Source organism: Coregonus clupeaformis, chromosome 24 (assembly GCF_020615455.1).
Source record: "Coregonus clupeaformis isolate EN_2021a chromosome 24, ASM2061545v1, whole genome shotgun sequence".
Taxonomy (NCBI): domain Eukaryota; kingdom Metazoa; phylum Chordata; class Actinopteri; order Salmoniformes; family Salmonidae; genus Coregonus; species Coregonus clupeaformis.
Window position 1 is genome coordinate 32,079,231 of NC_059215.1, and position 23,719 is coordinate 32,102,949.

At 44.4% G+C, this 23,719-nt stretch overlaps 1 protein-coding gene across 1 annotated transcript in view; it reads left to right on the forward strand.

The window, feature by feature from the left end:
• LOC121538297 (nucleolar complex protein 2 homolog) overlaps window positions 1–23,308 on the forward strand; it is a 33,076-nt gene extending 9,768 nt beyond the window's left edge. The window contains exons 13-19 of the mRNA XM_041846171.2: window positions 5,580–5,693; window positions 11,907–12,008; window positions 12,830–12,973; window positions 16,232–16,345; window positions 16,871–17,003; window positions 22,029–22,139; window positions 22,824–23,308. Coding sequence (XP_041702105.2) covers window positions 5,580–5,693; window positions 11,907–12,008; window positions 12,830–12,973; window positions 16,232–16,345; window positions 16,871–17,003; window positions 22,029–22,139; window positions 22,824–22,978 — 873 coding nt within the window. The 3' untranslated portion in view covers window positions 22,979–23,308. The remainder of the gene's footprint in view (window positions 1–5,579; window positions 5,694–11,906; window positions 12,009–12,829; window positions 12,974–16,231; window positions 16,346–16,870; window positions 17,004–22,028; window positions 22,140–22,823) is intronic.
• Window positions 23,309–23,719: the final 411 nt, after the last annotated feature.

Genomic DNA, 23,719 nt, shown 5'->3' on the forward strand with positions numbered 1-23,719 from the left:
TTTTTCATTTGGAGTGACAACTACCAGAATTCAGTGGCTTCAGCCCTACAATCGTTGAAAACTTAGGACACAATTTCAATGTTTTGGTATTTATCTATGTCGTTTTCCAGCTGGCTAGGAGACAGCTCAGTCTTCAGAGCCAAGGCATTTTTTTTGCCAGAATCAGTGCAGTGTATCCTCCTTTCACTAGAGTAACAGTTTTGCCATAAAGAAATATTGTCTTTCTGGTGCTTCTACATTTTATGTGGCGCTTACATTAATGTTTTTTTCTCAAATATAAGAAATCAGCTTTCTGAGTATCTTTGTAAGCACAATCCATAAAGAAAAAGTAAATGTTTAATTCCAGCCAAAATAAAACATATATCTGTAGATGTATCGGTTATCAGTGAATATTTCCGCAAGGGGTTGGAACTGAAATTATTTTCCAATCGTTAAGTTCTGAACAGAACCATTCTTTTTTTCGTTCCGTTCCACTGTTCCGACCAGCAAAATAAAGTTTGGTATCGGTTCGAATCCAAACAAGGTACTGGTTTATATTGTTCCTGTCTGTTCCTTTTTAAACCTCTGAAATCATATATATTTTTTACATTTTTAGCTCGGCATTAAATTACTTAACCGATCATGCAGTGCGGATAGAGCAGCTTGCTATGCAACAGGCAAGCTGTAGCTCAGTGAGTTGTTTACATGCGTGATGGAAAGTGTAGTGCACGAGCTGAAACAGGTGGGGAGAGAGGGTAAAGGAGGAGGAGGCTTGGCTTGAAGTGCTGGCCATCTTGTGATGACATGCATTATCTGAATTAGGCCCACAGAATTATACCTACAGAGGAGCGGCTTCTGTTCAGTGTTGGCTTAAGATTGGACCAAAGAAGGTAGCTAGCTAACAAGCTTGTGTGTGCAGAGAGGCACCAGAATTAAAAACACGTCTTACGTTTTGTAGTTAATAAATCCAATGTGAAATGTGATAGCTATAGTATTCCTAACTAGCATCGAGAAAGTTTTCAGTTCTGTTCCCTGAACAGGTTCCAACCCCTGATTTCCACTCTAGAATCGGTTCCAAAAATCCCATACAGTGGGGAAAAAAAGTATTTAGTCAGCCACCAATTGTGCAAGTTCTCCCACTTAAAAAGATGAGAGAGGCCTGTAATTTTCATCATAGGTACACGTCAACTATGACAGACAAAATGAGGAAAGAAATTCCAGAAAATCACATTGTAGGATTTTTTATGAATTTATTTGCAAATTATGGTGGAAAATAAGTATTTGGTCAATAACAAAAGTTTCTCAATACTTTGTTATATACCCTTTGTTGGCAATGACACAGGTCAAACGTTTTCTGTAAGTCTTCACAAGGTTTTCACACACTGTTGCTGGTATTTTGGCCCATTCCTCCATGCAGATCTCCTCTAGAGCAGTGATGTTTTGGGGCTGCCGCTGGGCAACTAGGACTTTCAACTCCCTCCAAATATTTTCTATGGGGTTGAGATCTGGAGACTGGCTAGGCCACTCCAGGACCTTGAAATGCTTCTTACGAAGCCACTCCTTCGTTGCCCGGGCGGTGTGTTTGGGATCATTGTCATGCTGAAAGACCCAGCCACGTTTCATCTTCAATGCCCTTGCTGATGGAAGGAGGTTTTCACTCAAAATCTCACGATACATGGCCCCATTCATTCTTTCCTTTACACGGATCAGTCGTCCTGGTCCCTTTGCAGAAAAACAGCCCCAAAGCATGTTGTTTCCACCCCCATGCTTCACAGTAGGTATGGTGTTCTTTGGATGCAACTCAGCATTCTTTGTCCTCCAAACACGACGAGTTGAGTTTTTACCAAAAAGTTATATTTTGGTTTCATCTGACCATATGACATTCTCCCAATCCTCTTCTGGATCATCCAAATGCACTCTAGCAAACTTCAGACGGGCCTGGACATGTACTGGCTTAAGCAGGGGCACACGTCTGGCACTGCAGGATTTGAAACCCTGGCGGCGTAGTGTGTTACTGATGGTAGGCTTTGTTACTTTGGTCCCAGCTCTCTGCAGGTCATTCACTAGGTCCCCCCGTGTGGTTCTGGGATTTTTGCTCACCGTTCTTGTGATCATTTTGACCCCACGGGGGGAGATCTTGCGTGGAGCCCCAGATCGAGGGAGATTATCAGTGGTCTTGTATGTCTTCCATTTCCAAAAAATTGCTCCCACAGTTGATTTCTTCAAACCAAGCTGCTTACCTATTGCAGATTCAGTCTACCCAGCCTGGTGCAGGTCTACAATTTTGTTTCTGGTGTCCTTTGACAGCTCTTTGGTCTTGGCCATAGTGGAGTTTGGAGTGTGACTGTTTGAGGTTGTGGACAGGTGTCTTTTATATTGATAACAAGTTCAAACAGGTGCCATTAATACAGGTAACGAGTGGAGGACAGAGGAGCCTCTTAAAGAAGAAGTTACAGGTCTGTGAGAGCCAGAAATCTTGCTTGTTTGTAGGTGACCAAATACTTATTTTCCACCATAATTTGCAAATAAATTCATTAAAAATCCTACAATGTGATTTTCTGGATTTTTCTTCCTCAATTTGTCTGTCATAGTTGACATGTACCTATGATGAAAATTACAGGCCTCTCTCATCTTTTTAAGTGGGAGAACTTGCACAATTGGTGGCTGACTAAATACTTATTTTCCCCACTGTATAGTTTGGGCTCTAGTGTGTGTGTGTCAGTGGGTGTTAGCCTCCTGTGGTAAGTAGTGGTGGGGAGTCTACTCCAAAATAATAGATTCCTCAACCATTTCTGGGTGTCAAGCTTAGATTCCGCTAGGAATCGACTCCTAAGATTCAGTATTTTTGCAACGGAGGAAACTGTTTTGCATAGTCTACCTCGAGAACACAAACTCTTGCATCTTTCACAGCAAAGAAAGAGCTAGCGGGAGAGGGAGGGGCACCAGGCAGACCGTCAGAACCGTGCATCAGTAATGAAAAGATCTAGGCTATAGGCTATCGCAATGCTGTATTTTGCAATAGCTTGGCTTGCAATGTCTAGCGCAAGTTCTTTAAAGTAGGTATAATCAATGAGTAGGCTGAGCTATTCTACACGCAACAGACACTAGTGTTTTTCATAGCGAACAGAAAAAGGAGCAGGCGAGGGAGAGAGGATTGGGGCAGGCAGAGAGACGGTCAGAACAGTGCGCATAGGCTATATCTTGGTAATCTGTATCTAGCAATGCCTCATAAATTCACCTTAAGTATATATTAGGCTATCACTGAGTATAGCTAAACTATTCCGTCATAGTTTCAGTGAATTGGAGTTGAACATTGCCAAATGCATCAGTTTAATTAGGCCTAAATGTGCAATAAAATATATTGCCTATAGCTTATTTAATGAAAACATACAGGATGGTAGATCTCCACGAACAGGGTTGGAGAGCCCTCTCCTAGGCAATAGAACGCAAAGCAGCAACCCCGCTAAACATTTTGAAAATGGCACGTTCACTTTATCATCCATAAATAGTGAAGTGCAAATACGGTTCAGCAGCTCTAATCAGCAGGATGTTGGGCATTGTTATTAGGAAGGATGTCTACCATGGATGGAGCGCTAAAATAATGATTATGATCACACTTCAATTTAAATATTATGGGGAGACCGATACATTTGGCAGCCAAGCACGAATTATCAGTGTGTAGTATAAAAATAAAATAAAATAATAAAAAATAAAAAATAATGTATGCACTCACTAACTGTAAGTCGCTCTGGATAAGAGCGTCTGCTAAATGACTAAAATGTAAATGTAGCCTATTGTCTAGACATGACGTTGAAATATCTTCACAACTACAATAAACACCTCCTGGCTTCTGTCATAAGAGTCAAATCAATTTGGAAAAATTAAGAATTACAGGGGGCCGTTTGGGAAAAAACGAATCCTATGTGAATTGTCCTCTGACAAAACCAACGTCTCTAGTAATACTGGTCCGAATAGGGCTATAACATGGTAAATAATAGGCTTATCAGCGTACAGTGCACCGCATAATCCCGTGGTATCCGTCAAGGCTGCAAACAGCAAAGATATCACTGAAATATTCTAGTTCCTACACATCACCTTCTATAGTCAAACAAAATAAGCCTTTTATAGCAAATGGGCAGTATCATGCTCATGTCAGTCCTATAGAACGCAAATGTAGTCTTCCTTGTAGGACTTTGCAATAATGAGGTGGTGTGTATGTGTGTGCGCATCCGTTTCAGCGTGTTTTGGGAGTCGAGCAAGAGTCAACTCCTTTCGACTCCAGTCAGAGTCGACTCAAAAAATCCTGGACTCGTGAACCACTAGTGGTAAACTAGCATGAGAACGGCAGTATGGAGGTGACCGCTTGGCCTTGTGGGAGTGATCACTGTGTTATGTGTGGACGGTTTGACCAGAGCGATAAAGACAGGGCTGTGGTTACGCTCTGCTCCTAACGCGCTCTGCAGACCACATCCTTTCTGCCTATGGCGCAGCCGTCCACCCCTTCACCCCAGCACACAGACGCACACACTCCATTTCCTGTCTGTCTTCTCTTTTACTGTTCCCCTCGTTAAACGGAAAAGAGAGGCTGAGGTGCGCACTGTTTTAATTGGAGCAGCAGAAGCAACCCCCATGTGCTCCTCTGTGTTTGTGTGTGTGTGCTGGGGGTGGACTGCTGCGCCATAGGCAGAGAGGATGTGGTCTGCAGAGCGCGTTCGGAGTAAAGCGTAACCACAGCCTTGTCTTTATCGCTCTGGTCAGACTGCACACACATGCACACACTCCAGACCATCACGGTGACCACGCCCCACAAGGCCAAGCTGTTGCCCCCATACTGCCGTTTTCATGCTAGCTTACCACAGGAGGCCAGCACTCACTAAGACACGCACACACTCCATATACAATAACACAGACCACACATCATACACACACATGTCCATGCACACCACACATACTCGCGTGTGTGTGTGCGCATGTATCTCTCCAAGTGGGGGATAGCGGGGGGGTGGTATATGATTTGGAGCTTCCTGCTCCGGTGTCTTCCTCTGTATCAGGGCTGAACCATGTCTTCCCACTTCCCCCAGCAGACCGCCACCACATCCAATGTTTGTACAGACATACCGGGCCAGGAGCGCTCCACTCGCCTAGTACCAACGTCCTCTCACACACACACACACACATAGCGATACGCAAAGACACAAAATAATATACAGGGCTAGGCCCATCTAGCACACAAACACGCACATTGAGATGTACAAAATATAGGTAAAAACACAAATATACACTGGCACATACTGTGCTGATGCGCATGCACATTATTTTGCCGTTAATGGTGTGCTTGTTTAAGCTCTACTTTGGCAGTATCTTTACGTTGAACATTTACTAGTGTCTATTTACATTGAACATTTATTAGTGTCTATTGTCAGGAGTCTGAATGATTTTCCATGAGACAAGCCATGGAATGATTACCAAATGATGCTGATGTCTGGCTCGTGTGAGGGCACTGTCGCTGTTCTGTTTTGACATTGTGTAATTTGTGTCATGTCTTTGCAAATTTTGCGTGATTTCTGAACGCACTAATTTTGTGTTCATTGCTTGTTTAGATCATCCATCAGGTGGACTTCAACAAGAAGCCTGGCCGGATGAGTGTGAAGCCCATCAAATTTGATGTTATCCTGAAGCTCAGCAACACCAACCTGCAGGAGAAGGCCTATAGGGTGAGTACTGCTAGCTTAGCATGCTAACTAACTAGGCTTGTCTGCCACAGGAGAATACTTAGACTGGGGGAGTACTGCTAGCTTAGTTAGCATGTATTATCTGTGGCAGGAGTAGGCTTAGTACTGGGTAAATCCATTTTGACAGCACCTCTTTTGATTTGAACAAAACCTTACATGCATACAGTACCAGTCAAAAGTTTGGACACCTACTCATTCAAGGGTTTTTCTTTATTTTTACTATTTTTTACATTGTAGAATAATAGTGAAGACATCAAAACTATGAAATAACACATATGGAATTATGTAGTAACCAAAAAAGTGTTAAACAAATCAAAATATATTTTATATTTGAGTTTCTTCAAATAGCCACCCTTTTCCTTTATGACAGCTTTGCACACTCTTGGCATTCTCTCAACCAGCTTCACCTGGAATGCTTTTCCAACAGTCTTGAAGGAGTTCCCACATATGCTGAGCACTTGTTGGCTGCTTTTCCTTCACTCTGCCGTCCAACTCATCCCAAACCATCTCAATTGGGTTGAGGTTGGGGGATTGTGGAGGCCAGGTCATCTGATGCAGCACTCCATCACTCTCCTTGGTCAAATAGCCATTACACAGCCTGGAGGTGTGTTGGGTCATTGTCCTGTTGAAAACGATAGTCCCACTAAGCCCAAACCAGATGGGATGGCGTATCGCTGCAGAATGCTGTGGTAGCCATGCTGGTTAAGTGTGCCTTGAATTCTAAATAAATCACTGACAGTGTCACTAGCAAAGCACCCCCACACCATAACACCTCTTCCTCCATGCTTCACGGTGGGAACTACACATGCGGAGATCATCCGTACAAAGACACGGCGGTTGGAACCCAAAATCTCCAATTTGGACTCCAGACCAAAGGACACATTTCCACCGGTCTAATGTCCATTGCTCGTGTTTCTTGGCCCAAGCAGGTCTCTTCTTATTATTGGTGTCCTTTAGTAGTGATTTGTTTGCAGTAATTTGACAATGAAGGTCTGATTCACACAGTCTCCTCTGAACAGTTGATGTTGATGTGTCTGTGACTTCAACTCTGTGAAGCATTTATTTGGGCTGCAATTTCTAAGGCTGGTAACACTAATTAACTTATCCTCTGCAGCAGAGGTAACTCTGGGTCTTCCATTCCTGTGGCAGTCCTCATGAGAGCCAGTTTCATCATAGCGCTTGATGGTTTTTGCGACTGCACTTGAAGAAACGTTCAAAGTTCTTGAAATGTTCCGTATTGACTGACCTTCATGTCTTAAAGTAATGATGGACTGTCGTTTCTGTTTGCTTATTTGAGCTGTTCTTGCCATAATATGGACTTGGTCTTTTACCAAATATGGCTATCTTCTGTATACCCCCCTACACAACTGATTGGCTCAAACGCAATAAGAAGGAAAGAAATTCCACAAATTAACTTTTAAGAAGGCACACTTGTTAATTGAAATGCATTCCAGATGACTACCTCATGAAGCTGGTTGAGAGAATGCCAAGAGTGTGCAAAGCTGTCATCAAGACAAAGGGTGGCTATGTTAAGAATCTCAAATATAAAATATATTTTGATTTAACACTTTTTTGGTTACTACATGATTCCATATGTGTTATTTCATAGGTTTGATGTCTTCACTATTATTCTACAATGTAAACAGTTGTACAAATTAAGAAAAACCTTTGAATGAGTAGGTGTGTCCAACCCTTTGACTGGTAGTGTGTTTGCCCATATGTAGAAGTGCTCAGAAAGTGACCTTTTGGACCTGAATGCCCAAACATTCACAAGATAAAGGTGCTAAAAGTTGACCCATTTTACATACCCCACCATACCATGAGACATGCATGTCTTTATCACTGGAAAATATAATCGGTTGTGATTGTAAAGGCTTACTAACAGGGTTGTGAAACTATTTTATCATTTCTGGAGAATTTTATTTATAAAAATTGTCATTTTTTAACCTTGAACGTCAAGTATCTAAAAACATTTAAACTTTAAAAAAAAACACAAACAGAGTGCATTCGGAAAGTATTCGGACCCCTTGACTTGTTCCACATTTTGTAACTTTACAGCATTATTCTAAAATTGATTAAATATATTTTTTCCTCATCAATCTACACACACTACCCCATAATGACAAAGCAAAAACAGGATTTTAGAAATTGTTGGACAGAAAATACCTTAATTACATAAGCATTCAGACTCTTTGCTATGAGACTCGAAATTGAGCTCAGGTGCGTTCTGTTTCCATTGATCATCCTTGAGATGTTTTGTACAACTTGATTGGAGTCCACTTGTGGTAAATTCAATTGATTGGACATATGGAAAGGCACATACCTGTCTATATAAGGTCCCACCGTTGACAGTGCATGTCAGAGCAAAAACCAAGCCATGAGGTCGAAGGAATTGTCTGTAGAGCTCTGGGGAATGGTACCAAAACATTTATGCAGCATCGAAGGTCCCTAAGAACCCAGTGGGCTTCATCATTCTTAAATGGAAGAAGTTGGAACCACCAAGACTCTTCGTAGAGCCGGCCGCCCGGCCAAACTGAGAAATCGGGGGAGAAGGGCCTTGGTCAGGGTGGTGACCAAGAACCCGATGGTCACTCTGACAGAGCTCCAGAGTTCCTCTGTGGAGATGGGAGAACCTTCCAGAAGGACAACCATCTCTGCAGCACTCCACCAATCAGGCCTTTATGGAGAGTGGCCAGATGGAAGCCACTCCTTGGTAAAAGGCACATGACAGCCCGCTTGGAGTTTGCCCAAAAGGCACTTAAAAGACTCTCAGACCATCTGATGAAACCAAGATTGAACTATTTTGCCTGAATGCCAAGCGTCACGTCTGGAGGAAACCTGGCACCATCCCTACGGTGAAGCATGGGGGTGGCAGCATCATGCTGTGGGGATGTTTTTCAGCGGCATGGACTGGGAGACTAGTCAGGATTGAGGGAAAGATGAACAGAGCAAAGTACAGAGAGATCCTTGATGAAAACCTGCTCCAGAGCGCTCAGACTGGGGTGAAGGTTCACCTTCCAACAGGACAACGACCCTAAGCACACAGCCAAGACAACGCAGGAGTGGCTTCGGGACAAGTCTCTGAATGTCCTTGAGTGGCCCAGCCAGAGCCCGGACTTGAACCCGATCGAACATCTCTGAAGAGACCTGAAAATAGCTGTGCAGCGACGCTCCCCATCCAACCTGACAGAGCATGAGAGGATCTGCAGAGAAGAATGGGAGAACCTTCCCAAATACAGGTGTGCCAAGCTTCTAGCGTCATACCCAAGAAGACTCGAGGCTGTAATCGCTGCCAAAGGTGCTTCAACAAAGCACTGAGTAAAGGGTCTGATGTAAATGTGAGTTTTTATTGTGCAAAAATCTCTACCACTCAGTTTTTGCTTTTTCATTATGGGGTATTGTGTGTAGATTGATGAGGGGGTAAATAACAATTTAATCCATTTTAGAAATAAGGCTGTAACGTAACAAAATTGGAAAAAGTCAAGGGGTCTGAATACTTTCCGAATGCACTGTGTTGTAGCTTAGATCCTATTTTACATAATCTAAGGTTTTTGTGTTGTGCCCGCCATCGGTGCTCTTGAATACAGGGTGGGTGTCATGTTTTGGCTGATAAATGTACCACAATGGGAATAACATTTTATAACTTTCAAATGGTTGGTTGAAGGTCCACACATCAGATAATGTTGGTTTGAATGGGAATATCTGTTTTAAATGATACTGTCAATCCTCCATAGGAAACCTATTGAAATCATAGAAATATAGATCATAGAATAGACATGACCATTTAAGTTGACATTCGACGGTGGATGGACATGCTGTCATCTTTGTGGTAGTAATTAGAAGTAAACATTTCAATTGAATTTAAATTTCAATGGTGTACCAGCTAAATTTCACTGGTCTGAAGGGATTGGTCACTTCTATGAATTGTATTTCTATGATGGAAATTACACCCACCCTGTTTTCAAGAGCATTTTGTCTCAGCCAATGGCGGGTCTCATGGTGGGGTATACAAAATAGGTTAACTTTGAGCGCCTTTATCAACTGAATGTTTTGGCATTCCGGTCCAAAAAGTATCTTTCTGACCACTTCCATGGGCAAACATGTATGGAAAGTTTCCTTTAAATCATATCAAAAAGTGATATAATTCAAAGGTATTGACCCTACTTCCAGATTCATATGATATTGTTAGGGCTAGGATAAAGTTTTTAACTGGTAGGTGTAGTTCTGTCCTCAAGAAAACGAGTGGTCAATAGAGTATATTCTCATGCCACTTTTTACCTCTTGATACTTTAATCATCTCAATGAAGAATCCAATTAGGCTACCACTACTTAGGCATGCGGATTGTCTGTGCACCTCTCCTTTAACTGGGTTATTTCTATGACTTGTTTTGGCAAGCTTAATGGTGATGCACCTGTTTTCTAATGGTTGCCGATATTGTGGAAGTGCCTACAATGGTGTGGCTTGGCACCTTAGTACAAGGATGGCTGGAGGTCAGATAGGTCATGAATATCTCTTAGCCCTAGCTATTTTAGGATGTCTAGAGGGCATGTGTGACTAGCTTAGGATGTCTATTCTAGGAGTGGCCTAAGTCTACAGGTTGAAAGTAGCATGTCCTTCAAAGATCAATCTGCAGGAGTTGTGCGAAAATGGCTTTTGTTGTCCTGCATCAGCACATTAGTTTCACATCTTTGCTGTCTTGGTTGTAAGTCCTAGACAACTACCTCGCGCTAATCAGTAAGAATTGATTTAGTATAATGGCCATTATGCAATTCCACCCTCCCTCAAATAAAACAAATATATTGGGAAACGTACCAGATTAGATTACGGTGCACTACTCAACCTATTGTCTGTGTCACTTTAATAGAATAACGATGGCATTCTAACGCATGGCAACAAGAGCAGCTGACCAACTCCATGGCTTAGGCCCTACTAGTTCATGTTTTTTCACACTCCTCCCTGACACTGAGTGTTGCCCTCCCTGTGTGCATAAGGGGATTGAGGGCAGCCTGCAAAAGCCAACGTAAGGGGCTCTAACCAAGCCAAGAGGATTGCCAAGAGGATTGCCACACGGCCCTCTGGGATTATCCCTTGCACTCCGCTGGTCAGGACTGGCTTCGGTGCTGTTGCCAGGGGCAACCAATGCCACCGGCTCCACCAATTGCTTCTACCATGCAGTCAGTGCCTGGTGACTCACCCTTGCTACTGCCAGACATGGCTAAATGAATACCTATCTGACCATTAGACCAAGTAGAGAGAGTCTGACTACAGTAGGCTGTATTACATTTACATTTTAGTCATTTAGCAGACGCTCTTATCCAGAGCGACTTACAGTTAGTGAGTGCATACATCATTTTTTATACTGGCCCCCCATGGGAATCGAACCCACAACCCTGGCGTTGCAAACGCCATGCTCTACCAACTGAGCTACATCCCTGCCGGTCATTCCCTCCCCTACCCTGGACGACGCTGAGCCAATTGTACGCCGCCCCATGGGTCTCCCGGTCGCGGCCGGCTACGACAGAGCCTGGATTCGAACCAGGATCTCTAGTGACACAGCTAGCACTGCGATGCAGTGCCTTAGACCACTGCGCCACAGTACAGAAATTAGCGTTATTGCCATAAAAGAACTGAAATGGGTAGAGCATTCTCTCATACCCTCTGTTGCTTTGCTTCTGTAGCATTCAATGTTATTGCTGCCGGGTTGGCGGACCCATGCCAAATAATTAGGAATAAAGGACCATGTCTTTGGATGAGCTGGTGGTAATGTTATCTTAACTGAGGGTCAGGGGTTAAGTGTTGGTGTGTGGCCAGTCGAATATCCACCGGGGTTAGTACAGAGCCCTGGGGGATGCCACACGTTGGCAGCACCAGGTGGCAGACAGCAGGTGACCGCTTCGAGATAATCGGATATGTCAGGTAAATCCAGTCTGTACTGATGGCTGTACTCACATAAATAGCTGCGATCCGTAAAGTGTGTGTTTGAGACTTAACATGAGGAGTGGTATTAGTGCGCTGAGGTGTCACTGTAATCTAGCTCAATGTTTGCACGTGTATTCTCACAGATTGGCAACCCTCGTCACATTAACTCCCCTCCTTTCGCCCCAAAAGTATCTTGAATGTTAATGTGAAAATCACTGTGTGTGTGTGTGGTCATTTCAGCTTTTATTTTTTGATTGTGTACTTTTGTGTTTCAGGATGGGCTGATAGAGCAGATCTATGACCTGATCCTGGAGTACTTCCACTCTCAGGCCTGCTCTATCGGCTTCCCAGAGCTGGCCCTGCCCACCATCATCCAGGTAATACCACCACCTCCTCTTCTCTCCACCCCTAGTCAGCTAATGGAACCTCTTCACCATTTGATGCAATGGCATAATATCCATAACCTAAGCCAGGGAAAGGCAACTGGCCCTGGAAGGCAAAAACACTTCAAGTTTTAATTATCTTCTCCTAATCAAGGACTGATTCAGAGTTTCAGACATCAATATGCGGTCTTGGTTGGCTTTTTTTATTCTACACGTTTGGTAAATGGGCAGCTATTCAACATACTAACTAAAACATCTTGAGGTGTTGTTGACTATCAAGTAAAAAAATTATCTTAGCTGCTAGCCCCTCTACGGCAAACACAAGGCTGCAAGAAACTTGACTTGGTCTTATGGTGAGTAGGCCAGATGGAAAAAGAGGGTGAGAGAGAGGGGGATGAAGAGTAAAGTGTGTCTGTGCTGACCTTTAATGGCTCCACCGGCTTGCTGTTGTTTTAACGGCCCTGGCGACCAACCACTGAGCCCACTTCCTGTCAGAGACAGCCAGCAGTGGGTGGGAGGCGAGCTCCTCTACAAGTAATGCCGAAAGACTAACGAAGTCAGAATCTGCCCTCGCCAACGCAAACAATGCATGACTTCTCTTCTTCTACTCCAGTTTTTACTGTTGCTACACACACACACACACACACACACACACACACACACACACACACACGTGAGCGCTGGGCATAAAGTAGCGACAGTCCAGAGGGGAAAGACAATTCCAGACTAGGTGATTTTATATAGCGTTTTTCACTCTTTCTCTTCCCCCCCTCTCCTTTCTACCTCCCTCTTCCCTCCTCTCCGCTGCGCCACAGCTGAAAGCGTTCCTGAAGGAATGCAAAGTGGCCAATTACTGCAAGCAGATCCGCCAGCTGCTGGAGAAGGTACAGGAGAACAGCAGCCACATCACAGCCCGTAGACAGAGGGCCGCCTTTGGAGTGGCCGACGCGTCCGCCGTGGTGAGTTTGGCTGTGTGTGTGCCCGCCCGTGAGCAACTGAGCCTGTCCGTGCCAGGTCTTCTGGGCTGCTGTTCCAGAGCCCTCATTTCACCTCTTCAACATGCGCGCGCACACCTCTCTTTCCCATCAGTGCCTCTGCTCCCCCAAAAATATAGACATTCACCCAGTACATACATAAGATTTCATGATTAAATTCAATGTTAATTTTGAGATTTTTCAGTAGCCAGCAGGCTAAACTTCAACGGTTGATTCTTGAGTTGCGTTGGTTGTTGCATTCCAACTAATTGTTTCAAACACGCACACACAGACACCAGTGTCAGCTGGGGAGCACTCCAAACGACTGCCTAGAGCACTCCCACCTCCTCTTAACCCCCTGTACACCCCGTTCCCAAAACACACACACACACACCATCCTGGGCGAGCTCCCATAGGAAGTGCCTGTGAAGGTCTCCACCAGCCTAGAGCGTTTAACCATCATGTTCCCCCTGACCCTTAACCCCTAGACCCCTCCTCTGGCTGTGTCTGTTACACACACAGACAGGGAGGAGATAAGAGCCAAGGCTACACACTTAGCGGCTGCTGCAGTGAACCTGAGTAGGAAGCAGAGGGAAGGATGCTGGAGGAGACATCCCTAGGTGAACACTGTGGCGTTAGAGGAGGGCTCTGTGGTCATTAGACCCTCCTTTATAGGTTTGAACCAGCCTCACCCCCCCCCCCCCTCATCCCTTGCCTTAATGAGGGGACATTGTTGGAGGTGTGTGTATGCATGGGCAGAAGTGCCATTTCCTGTGTGCGTTTTCTTCTCACCGTATGCACTCTCTACCTGCCCCACCAAACACACACACTCCCCAGGCTGCATTGGTTTGCACCTCCAATCCTGGCTGAGTGCCTCGCCCCACACGCGTGATAAATATTTAAGAGTGAAATTAAAGAGGGGATGTCGCTGTGTGTAGTTTAGCCTTGAAGAAGTGTGTTTGTGTGCGCTTGCTTCGAGAGACTGAGACAGACAGCTTGGCACCGGGGGCTGCGCCTGTCGCCACGGCTCCCAGCCCAGAGGAGCCTGTCGCCATGGCATCCGTCCCCATGCTGCACGGCAACCATGTTGCCGGGTAGAGGCCAGCCCCCTTTCCGGCTGCCGTGGAAAGGCCATCACTCCCCTCTGGCCCCAGACACCCAAACGCAGATCACATTTGAATGGGCCTCCGCTGAAGCCTAAATAGCTTTTTTCTTGGTAGGTCTATGCTTTCTTAACAATTTTGAGCAAAATGTTTTTGCCATCTTCTAGAGTAGTTAGGCTAGGTGTGAGAGAACAGCGGAGCCTAAATCTCAACCCTAATCCGATAGCATTGTTTTGTCTGGGTTTTAAGTGTTTTCAAAAGCCCTGGGTCTTTCTGTTCATGTCTTGTCCTCTCCTCTTTGTTCTGGGGCCCAGCCTAATAACCGCCATTGTAAATTGTCGTAAATAGGTTTAGCTAACCGACGAAGGAAGCTGCGGTCTATACGGTCTATTGGATTTGGAGGTCAGATAATCCTATTGGGCCTGATCAATGCCATCAGCAAAGACCTTTAGGGGAAGGGCTGGCGTAGATCGTCCAGTCTCCTCTTTCAGCTTCTCTTCTCGCTCTGTCTCTCTCTCGCTCTGTCTCTCTCTCGCTCTGTCTCTCTCTCGCTCTGTCTCTCTCTCGCTCTGTCTCTCTCTCGCTCTGTCTCTCTCTCGCTCTGTCTCTCTCTCGCTCTGTCTCTCTCTCGCTCTGTCTCTCTCTCGCTCTGTCTCTCTCTCGCTCTGTCTCTCTCTCGCTCTGTCTCTCTCTCGCTCTGTCTCTCTCTCGCTCTGTCTCTCTCTCGCTCTGTCTCTCTCTCGCTCTGTCTCGCTCTCTCGCTCTGTCTCGCTCTGTCTCTCACACTCTCGCTCTCGCTCTGTCTCTCACTCTCTCGCTCTCGCTCTGTCTCTCTCGCTCTGTCTCTCTCGCTCTGTCTCTCTCGCTCTGTCTCTCTCGCTCTGTCTCTCTCGCTCTGTCTCTCTCGCTCTGTCGCTCTCGCTCTGTCGCTCTCGCTCTGTCGCTCTCGCTCTGTCTCTCTCGCTCTCGCTCTGTCTCTCTCGCTCTCGCTCTGTCTCTCTCGCTCTCGCTCTGTCTCTCTCGCTCTCGCTCTGTCTCTCTCGCTCTCGCTCTGTCTCTCTCGCTCTGTCTCTCTCGCTCTCTCTCTCTCGCTCTGTCTCTCGCTCTCGCTCTGTCTCTCTCGCTCTCGCTCTGTCTCTCTCGCTCTCGCTCTGTCTCTCTCGCTCTCGCTCTGTCTCTCTCGCTCTCGCTCTGTCTCGCTATGTCTCTCTCTCGCTATGTCTCTCTCTCTCTCTGTTTCTCTCGCTCGCGCTCGCTCTGTCTCTCTCTGTGTTTCTCCCCTTGTCAATAGCAAATAATGTTTGAAATCTACACTGAACAAAAATATAAATGCAACATGCAACCATTTCAAAGATTTTACAGAGTTACAGTCAATTGAAATAAATAAATTAGGCCCTGATCTATGAATTTCATATGACTTGGAATACAGATATGCATATGTTGGTCACATATACCTTAAAAAAAATAAGAAGTAGGGGCGTGGATCAGAAGACCAGTCTATCTGATGTGCCCACCATTTGCCTCATGCAGCGCTACGCATAGAGTCGATCAGGCTGTTGATTGTGGCCTGTGGAATGTTGTCCCACTCTTCTTCAGATCCTTGCGACATGGGGCCGTACATTATCATGCTGAAAAATGAGGTAATGGCGGCGGATGAATGGCATGACAATGGGCCTTAGGGTCTCGTCACGATATCTCTGTGCATTCAAATTACCATAAATAAAATGCAAGTAGGTTTCTTCTAGGTAGTGTTAGCTAGCGCTAGTCGGCTGTACCTGCGCCAAAACGCCTGTATTTTTCATCCAATAGCTTGTTCGCCATCTTCTTTTTAAATGGTGAGCCAACAAGTTTTAAGGACTTTATTTCCATGACTGATCAAAACTAGTTTTCTCATGCTCTCTTGTCTCTCTGCAGCAGACATAAAGTGAGCAATATGTTTGGAATATCAAATTGCAATAAAATCGCAGCATCGCAATGCGATACACATAGAATCGTGAGAATCGCAATACATATCGCGTTGAGTATTGTGATAATATCGTATCGTGAGGTCCCTGGCAATTCCCAGCCATAACACACACAAACAAATACGGAGTGGATATGTAACAAGTGTGTTTCATGATTGTGTGTGCCTGGTGGGCAGGCGAAGTGGGAGAAGCAGACTGCGGAGGAGGGGACGCCCCTCACCAGGTACTACAGCCAGTGGAAGAAGCTAAGGGAGAAGGAGATCCAGCTGGAGATATCTGGGAAGGAGAGGGTAACTATCAGACGCACATACCAACTGTTTTAGACTTCAAAGATGAAAGTATTTTCAGGGCATTCATCCAAATTCAACAAACGTCTCCATCCTATTTTACGAATGATACAAGTAACTTGGAAGGTTTGAGTAAGATAATGCATTGTCAGTGGGAGATTGGTGGAAATGTTCAAGGTTGCATGCAAACATTTTTGAAGAATATGACCTTTTTTATTAGTTTTCGATGATTTTTCAATGGGGTCAGTTCTCTACAGTTAGTGGTTTTAGAAAAGAAACTGAGATGTAGGCCTAATTTAATTGACAGAAGATCTCTCAATGTGGCTCCAGGCTTCCGTCTGGGGAGTGTTAACCCTAAATGTTTGTAAAGTGTTTTGTAAGTGACTTTGATGAATGTTCTGAATCTTGAGATCTTGAGCAATGGTCTCATTGTCATATGGTCCCAAATCACCTGTTTTGACAATAGGTTTTCCATAACACTATATTTTGAAATGGAACTGCATATTAACATTTCCTCTCTCATTTAAGATGGAAGACTTGGACCTCCCTGAGATCAAACGCAGGAAGATTCAGGAGAAGAAAGCGGTGGACAAGAAGGAGTTCAAGGATCTCTTTGAGTCCGACAGCGACTCAGACGACGACGGAGGACTCAAAGTCAAAGGTAACCCTATTTACATTGGAAGGATAACATTCCGAAACGGGGAGGGATGACTTGTCCCTGTCCATTAAGAAACAGTAATTTTGGTTTCCTGCTGCAAAATAATTCCCAAAGCGTGACCATAACGACCCTGAACCAGCGTTAACGCAGTTCGGCAATTTTGTCTCAAGGCCTTGCACAGGGATCTCAAAGTCTCAGAATTAGCTATATTTGAATTCCAATTCCAATTGCCTGACAAATCTCTTGATCTGCAGGCACTGTCTGACTACATTTCCTGTTAGAGCTGGCCAGTAAATAAAGACTGCTTGAAGGTCCTATGCTATGCATGTCTTGGCCACTAGGAGGCTGTATTGAGTTGCACAGAGACCATCTACAGCAGGGATCATCAACCAGATTTAGCCATGGTACGATGTTTTTCTTGAGCGGATGGTCCGTGGGCCGGAACATAATTACAAATAATTTGTAGACTGCAAATTAACCGGAACAGGCCCAAACAGATATGTTTGACTAAAACATAATCATTTTGAACCTTTACATTTTTTTTTTGATACCAGTTGTGGAACCCTGATCTACAGACTGTTGGCCAACAGCACATAAGCACAGTCTCTAACACACACTCATACACTGTAGTAGACTATTGAGCGCCTTTATGGCAAGGATACAGCTCCTCTTCCCTTTCCGGGATGAACATTTGGCTCATTCTGAGGGAATGTACAACTGGCCTTACTGTAGCCATGCTGCTCTCCCAGCAAAACATGCTCTGTCCAATTAGTTGAGTCTACTTCTCTCTCTCCTATGTTTCCCTTTCTCCTATATTTTGTTTTCTCTATCCTTCTATATTTCCCTCTCCCTTTCTTTCTCCTATATTTCTTTCTCTCCCTATCCTTCTATATTTCTCACCCCTCAGCTGAGTGCAGCTGTCACTCCTGTCTTCCTTTAAGCCCTGTGTGTCTGGACCTCTGCTATGGGTCATCCACAGGACACGGGCAGGGCAGGAGTCCTCTTTTACAGCTTTACAGTTGGACACGCTCGACGGAGGGAAAAAACCTTAGAGGTCGGAAGGAGAGAGTGAGGGGGCGGTAGGGGATTTTTTTTCATCTGGTCCTCATTGTAGGGAGAGTCTCCGCAAATGGGCGGGCAGCTGCCGGCGAGCCACCAGCCCACCTCGCCCCAACGGCCCGTCCCGTTGTTCTCTCACAGGAAGCACAGGCATGGATCCCGGTGGGGGTTCCTAATTCAAACCAGCCCACTGGAACAGCCAGAGGTGTCCGCTCCCCAGTACTTCCCCCTCTGCTTCCCTCCAGCTCACAATGCTTAACTGGCTGCCCCCGCATTTCCTCCGCATACACAAACCAACCCACCCTCCAGCCCTTGACAACCTTCCAACCTTTGGGCAGCTTACTAAACTGTGGTTGGTTGAAGTCTGCTGAGATGCCCCAGTGGTGGAGAGGAGGAAAGTGTGAGGGGAGAAGAAGACTGGTTTCTATGAATGTGTCTAGTTGTTATTGTGGGGGTGTTAAGTCCTCCAGGTCGTATGGGGGCAGACGGGCATGTAGATCCTGCTGTCCCTCACAACCCCAGTCTAGGTCGCAAATATACAGGTTAAAACGAGGATTCTAATATCCCATAACTCTTTGCATACATGCGGAAGAATTCTAAACCATGGGACCAGAAATGCGAACGAAAATTACTGGAAGTGAATGTTAGCAGTACAGAAAGTTTGCCATCAAAGTGGAAAATAAACACAATCGTAGTGAAGTTCAGCAAACACATAGCATAACTTTTCCTGTCATTCTATTCATTTAAACATTTTTTAAATTATCTACATCCACTTTATTTATTTCCAGACTGCTGGTCACATTTTCAATCCTTATCCTGTAGAATCAGCAACGGCGCTGGTCCCATTAATTTTTGTTTCTTTTTGAACGCTTCCGCATGGAATTATTACTTTGTCCTAACCTGTATATTTTCGACCTCAACCCCAGTCAGGATGTGTGTGTGTGTGTCAGGGTTTCTGTTAGCCCGTAATAGCCGACTTTTGGACGATAATAAAGCAGATAAATAAAATTTCCGCCTGGAAATTGTCTGGGAGAAGAATAAAAAAATGCCATTGCGAAATAATGCTTTTTAGCCTATTCATTGATGGAAATACCAATTGATGTAAATACATTTGACTGGTCATTCTTATCGGTCATTCTAGGTAGCTCACTGTGTATCTGTGTGTGTGTGTGTGTGTGGTCAATACGCTCTTAGTAGTAAGTGTTGGATAGTGTGGCAATTGAAGTGTCTGTGCCTCTCTCTCTCCTGGCTACCAGCATCTCATCAAACCCTACTTTAAAGCTCAGGGACCACTCTGCAGTGGCCTCTGCTACACACACACACACACACACACACACACACATACGGGATAGACTCGCCCATTTTACAGAAGGAATTTGTAGCTGTCTGAAGTGAAGCCTGCCTGCTATCTCCATTTTATATATTTAGGCAGCGACTGAGTGTAAGATGTGTGAAATTGGCTGTGGTAAACTGTCATGAGTAATGTATTCTCAGCTCCATCACCATGCAGGTAATAGGCAATTCCAAGGTGGTTAGATGCTACCTACCTGCCTGCATGTACACATTTCTGGGCCCATATTCATAAAGCATCTCAAGAGTACGCGAGCCTGATCTAGGATCAGGTCTCTGTTCATGTAAACATATTAATTATGATCCAAAATGAAAACTGATCACATATAAGGACTCATACTCTGAGATGCTTTATTAAAAGGATGCTTCAGGATTTTGGCAATTAAGCCCTTTGTCTACTTCCGCAGAGTAAGTTGAACTCGTGGATACCATTTTATGCAGTTTGAATGAAGTTGCTAACTAGCGTTAGCGCAATTGCTAATTAGCATAAGCACAATGACTGGAAGTCTGGTAACTGCTAGCATTCAAGTAGATATGATAAACTTCCAGTCATTGTGCTAACGCTAGTTAGCATTGGCTCGCGAAACTACCTTCCTTCATACTGGATGCAGATACATAAAAATGGTATCCACGAGTTCATCTGACTCTGGGGAAGTAGATAAATGTCTGCATTGACAAAATCCCGAATGATCCCTTTAGTACAGCCTTAAAGTGTTCCACTACCTAAGTGTATAATATTACAACCAATCTTTACAAAATGGTGTATCTGAGTCAGGGTTTCTGGTAGCCGGTAATAGCCGGCTTTTGTCTGATAAAATAAATAGAAAAGCGCTAAATAAAATTGGTGTCGGCCAATTGTCCGGGAGAAGAAGCAAAAATCCCATTGCGATATAATGCTTTTTATCCTCTTCATTGATGGAAATACCAGTCGATGGAAATGCATTTCACTGGTCATACTTATCGGTCTATAGGTTTATTTGCATAATTTAGTGGAATTATATTGGCGCATGTGTACAGTATATTCACTATGTATCTTATTTATCACACGCGTACAGCAGGGTTCCCCAACTGGTGGCCCGCAGTGGTTTTATTTGGCCCCCCAAGTTTTCGGAGCAATTTTCTTATTTTAATTAATTTTATTGTTGGACATAATAGACTAAAAACAACAGGAAATCAGCTCCATGTGATTTTGATTCAAGAAATCTGTTCCCAAGTATTCCCACGCATAATAGAGAGATACGTGATCGTATAGAAATGTAAGCAAGGTTTGAAATTATTATGTTTTAGTCAAACATTATACACTATCTGTTTGGGCTTCTTGAGGTCAGTTTGCTATCTACAAATTATTTTAATTATGTTCTGGCCCCGCGACCATCAGCTGAAGAAGAGATCGGCCCGCGGCTGAATCTAGTTGATGATCCCTGGCGTACAGATACAGAGCCTTTGAGTGGAAAATCTGTCAGACAGTACCAGAGCTGCTGCTGCAGCATCTTGTGGTGCTTTCTAGACAACTGGGAACTCAGAAAAGTAGGTTGGTCGGAGCTCTAGAAAGAAGCCAGAGTTACCGAGTTGGAATGCCGAGTTGGATGACCGTTCAAAACGATTTTTTCCAGTCGGAGATAGTCCCCGTCCCCCCCAGTTGTTGAACGCACTGAAGTCGGAAGTCGGAGATTTCCGAGTTCCCAGTTGTTTTGAACGCGACTTCAAATGGCAAGGGAAGGCAGGCTTTACACACCACTTTGCAATGAGCTGGAGGCAGTATGCATTTTGAAAACACACTTAATTGTTTGAAACCTGAATGTTTTAATACATATTATGAGGCATGTCTTTCCTTGCTTCAAAGTAGCCTATTAGATCTTCTGTCTTTCAAAATGTATATTTTCATATGTCGCATGAAACCAATCGCATGTGCAATGCCTTTTTGACAATGGCGTTTTCCCACTAATTGCATTAAGGAACGAACATTTGTGTTTAGTCTACTGCCTTATGTGCATTTCTGCGCTTATAATGTGAAGAAATAATAGTTTATCAACATTTTTTATCTAAACGTTCTGATCTGTTGCATCAGATTCATTGCATTCTTTTACATATATATATGTTTTTAATGTAGCCTAGGCCCATTGGTTGTATGAATTTGGGATCTATCGTCCCACAACTGTCCCAGAGTCTGTTTGGAATAGGCTATTTCTTTTTCGACAACTGACCAATAGAATAGGTAGCCTAAACTTTTCTAGTAGATTGATAAAGACTAGCGATTCTGCTGTTCATTACTCGTCTTGTTGTCTGAGAAAAAGTAAATGTGGACAGTTATTCTAACATGTTCAAAGTGCCCATCAGAATACGTTGGAAGGACCGCACGTCATTGAATCCTCGACTTCCATGTTCTGTTAATATGAATAACCATATTCTAAATGTGATTTCTGTCATTCTGATCATCGTGGGTGTACAACCAAATCAGGTTACGCACCCAGTGCATATGGGTCCGGTAAATCGAAATGTTTTTGGTCAAATGTCCGGTGGCACATTTTCCTTATGGAATCCCTGATCTGAGTAAAACCAAGTCAAAGCTAATGAGTATTCACTGGTACTTCATATTCTATTTCTCTTTCTTCTTGTCAGACAAAAAGGGAGGATCTGACGACGATGATGACGATGATGCTGATCTTCTTCAAGAGCTGTCTGACCTGAGTGATGATGAGGGGGTGGGGGAAGAACATGATGGTGTCTCAGGTTTGTGGACTGACAAATATGTGCTTTTCACACTACTGAACTCAACCAAGCCGAGCTGTACTGGGCTGGCCTGGTTACGCATCCACTGTAGTTTCTGGAACCGTGGTTGGAAAGGCTAATGTGAAAATTTAACATGCAAGCCAACACAGTACGGTTCGGTTCAGGTCTGCACACTAGTGTGAGTATTAGATGCCTGGTCCAGAATTTAACACCAGCCTCCTACCACTTTTGAATTGGCAGATCTGTAGGGAATATGATGAGATGTAATCAAAATGGTGATGGCTCCACCTAGCCTTCCAATTGAACTGAGGGGAGCTTCCAACATATTGTTCATTCCATCATAAGGAAACCTGCCATATTCTCCACTCAACCCCATTTTGGGCAGAACTAACCCCCATCATATTTCAGACCAAGCAATTTGCATCCATTGCTGCCTGATATTGCCTTGGGGAGGTCTTGTGGTGTGATTAGTTTTCTACATGTTTAAAATGATCGTATAACATCAGTATGAAAACAAAAATAATTCAAACTTGCAGTGTTCCAGACATTGATCACTCCTACTTAAGGGGCAATCAGAGATTGGTACATAGGCCCACATTTTTTGACTGGCATTGTTGTTTGAATCCCAGATTTCCCCTTTAAATGAATCCATCCTTCATGCTCTTCCTTCCCCTGTCTCTATAGATGATGATGATGATGATGATGATGGTGGTGGTGATGATGAAGAGGGGGCTAAAGCCTCCAAGGCACCCAAGCAGCTGTCTAGCGTGGCTCTGAAAGAGTTGGCAGAGGGAGACGAGGACTTGGTGGAAGACCTGGAGCTCTCTGACCAGGACTGAGACACACACACACACACACACACTGACGCATGCATGCACACACACACACACACACACACAGGCCCGTGCGTAAACACACAGAAACACACACTAAAACATGTGCATACACACACACACAACGATTGGGGGTGGAGAGGAGAAGTGTTGGTTTGTAGCTCCTCATCTTTCCATACTTTCAATCATTACTGCTTTCCCTGTGGACTCCTTTCTACTATATTTTGTTTTAGTTTGCTCCATCAATGTGTACAGTTCAAACATGTTCTTAATGTAATTGCACATTAAAAAACTGACCATGCAATTGTACAAACTATAAAATGATTCCTAGACCTATATGTTTGTTTCTTAGTGAGATACCCTACTGATGTATTTATGCATTGTTCATTTCAGTGTACAGGATTGTGAATTAACAAGTGTGGTGGGTTGTAGCCAATAAGTGTGTGCGTGCGTGTGTGTGCCCGCGCAAACGTGTGTGTGAGAGTACATGAGCACCTGTGTTCCACTGTTTGAACTTGGGATTCCCGTGCGTTTACTAGGATTGCCTTTAGTAAAGGCTGTTTGTTAGAAGAAAGGGCTTGACTATACTGTAGCTGGGCTGTACCAGGCTGTGCTGGGTATGGGGGAGGGGTTCCAGCCCCAGGGCAGCAGTGTGCCAGGCGGCCACGGCCATGTCTGATGCTGTGCCAGTCTTCTCTGCCCAGGTGGTGAAGCAGGAACACAGACTGTGCCTGTTTCCTTGCCAAC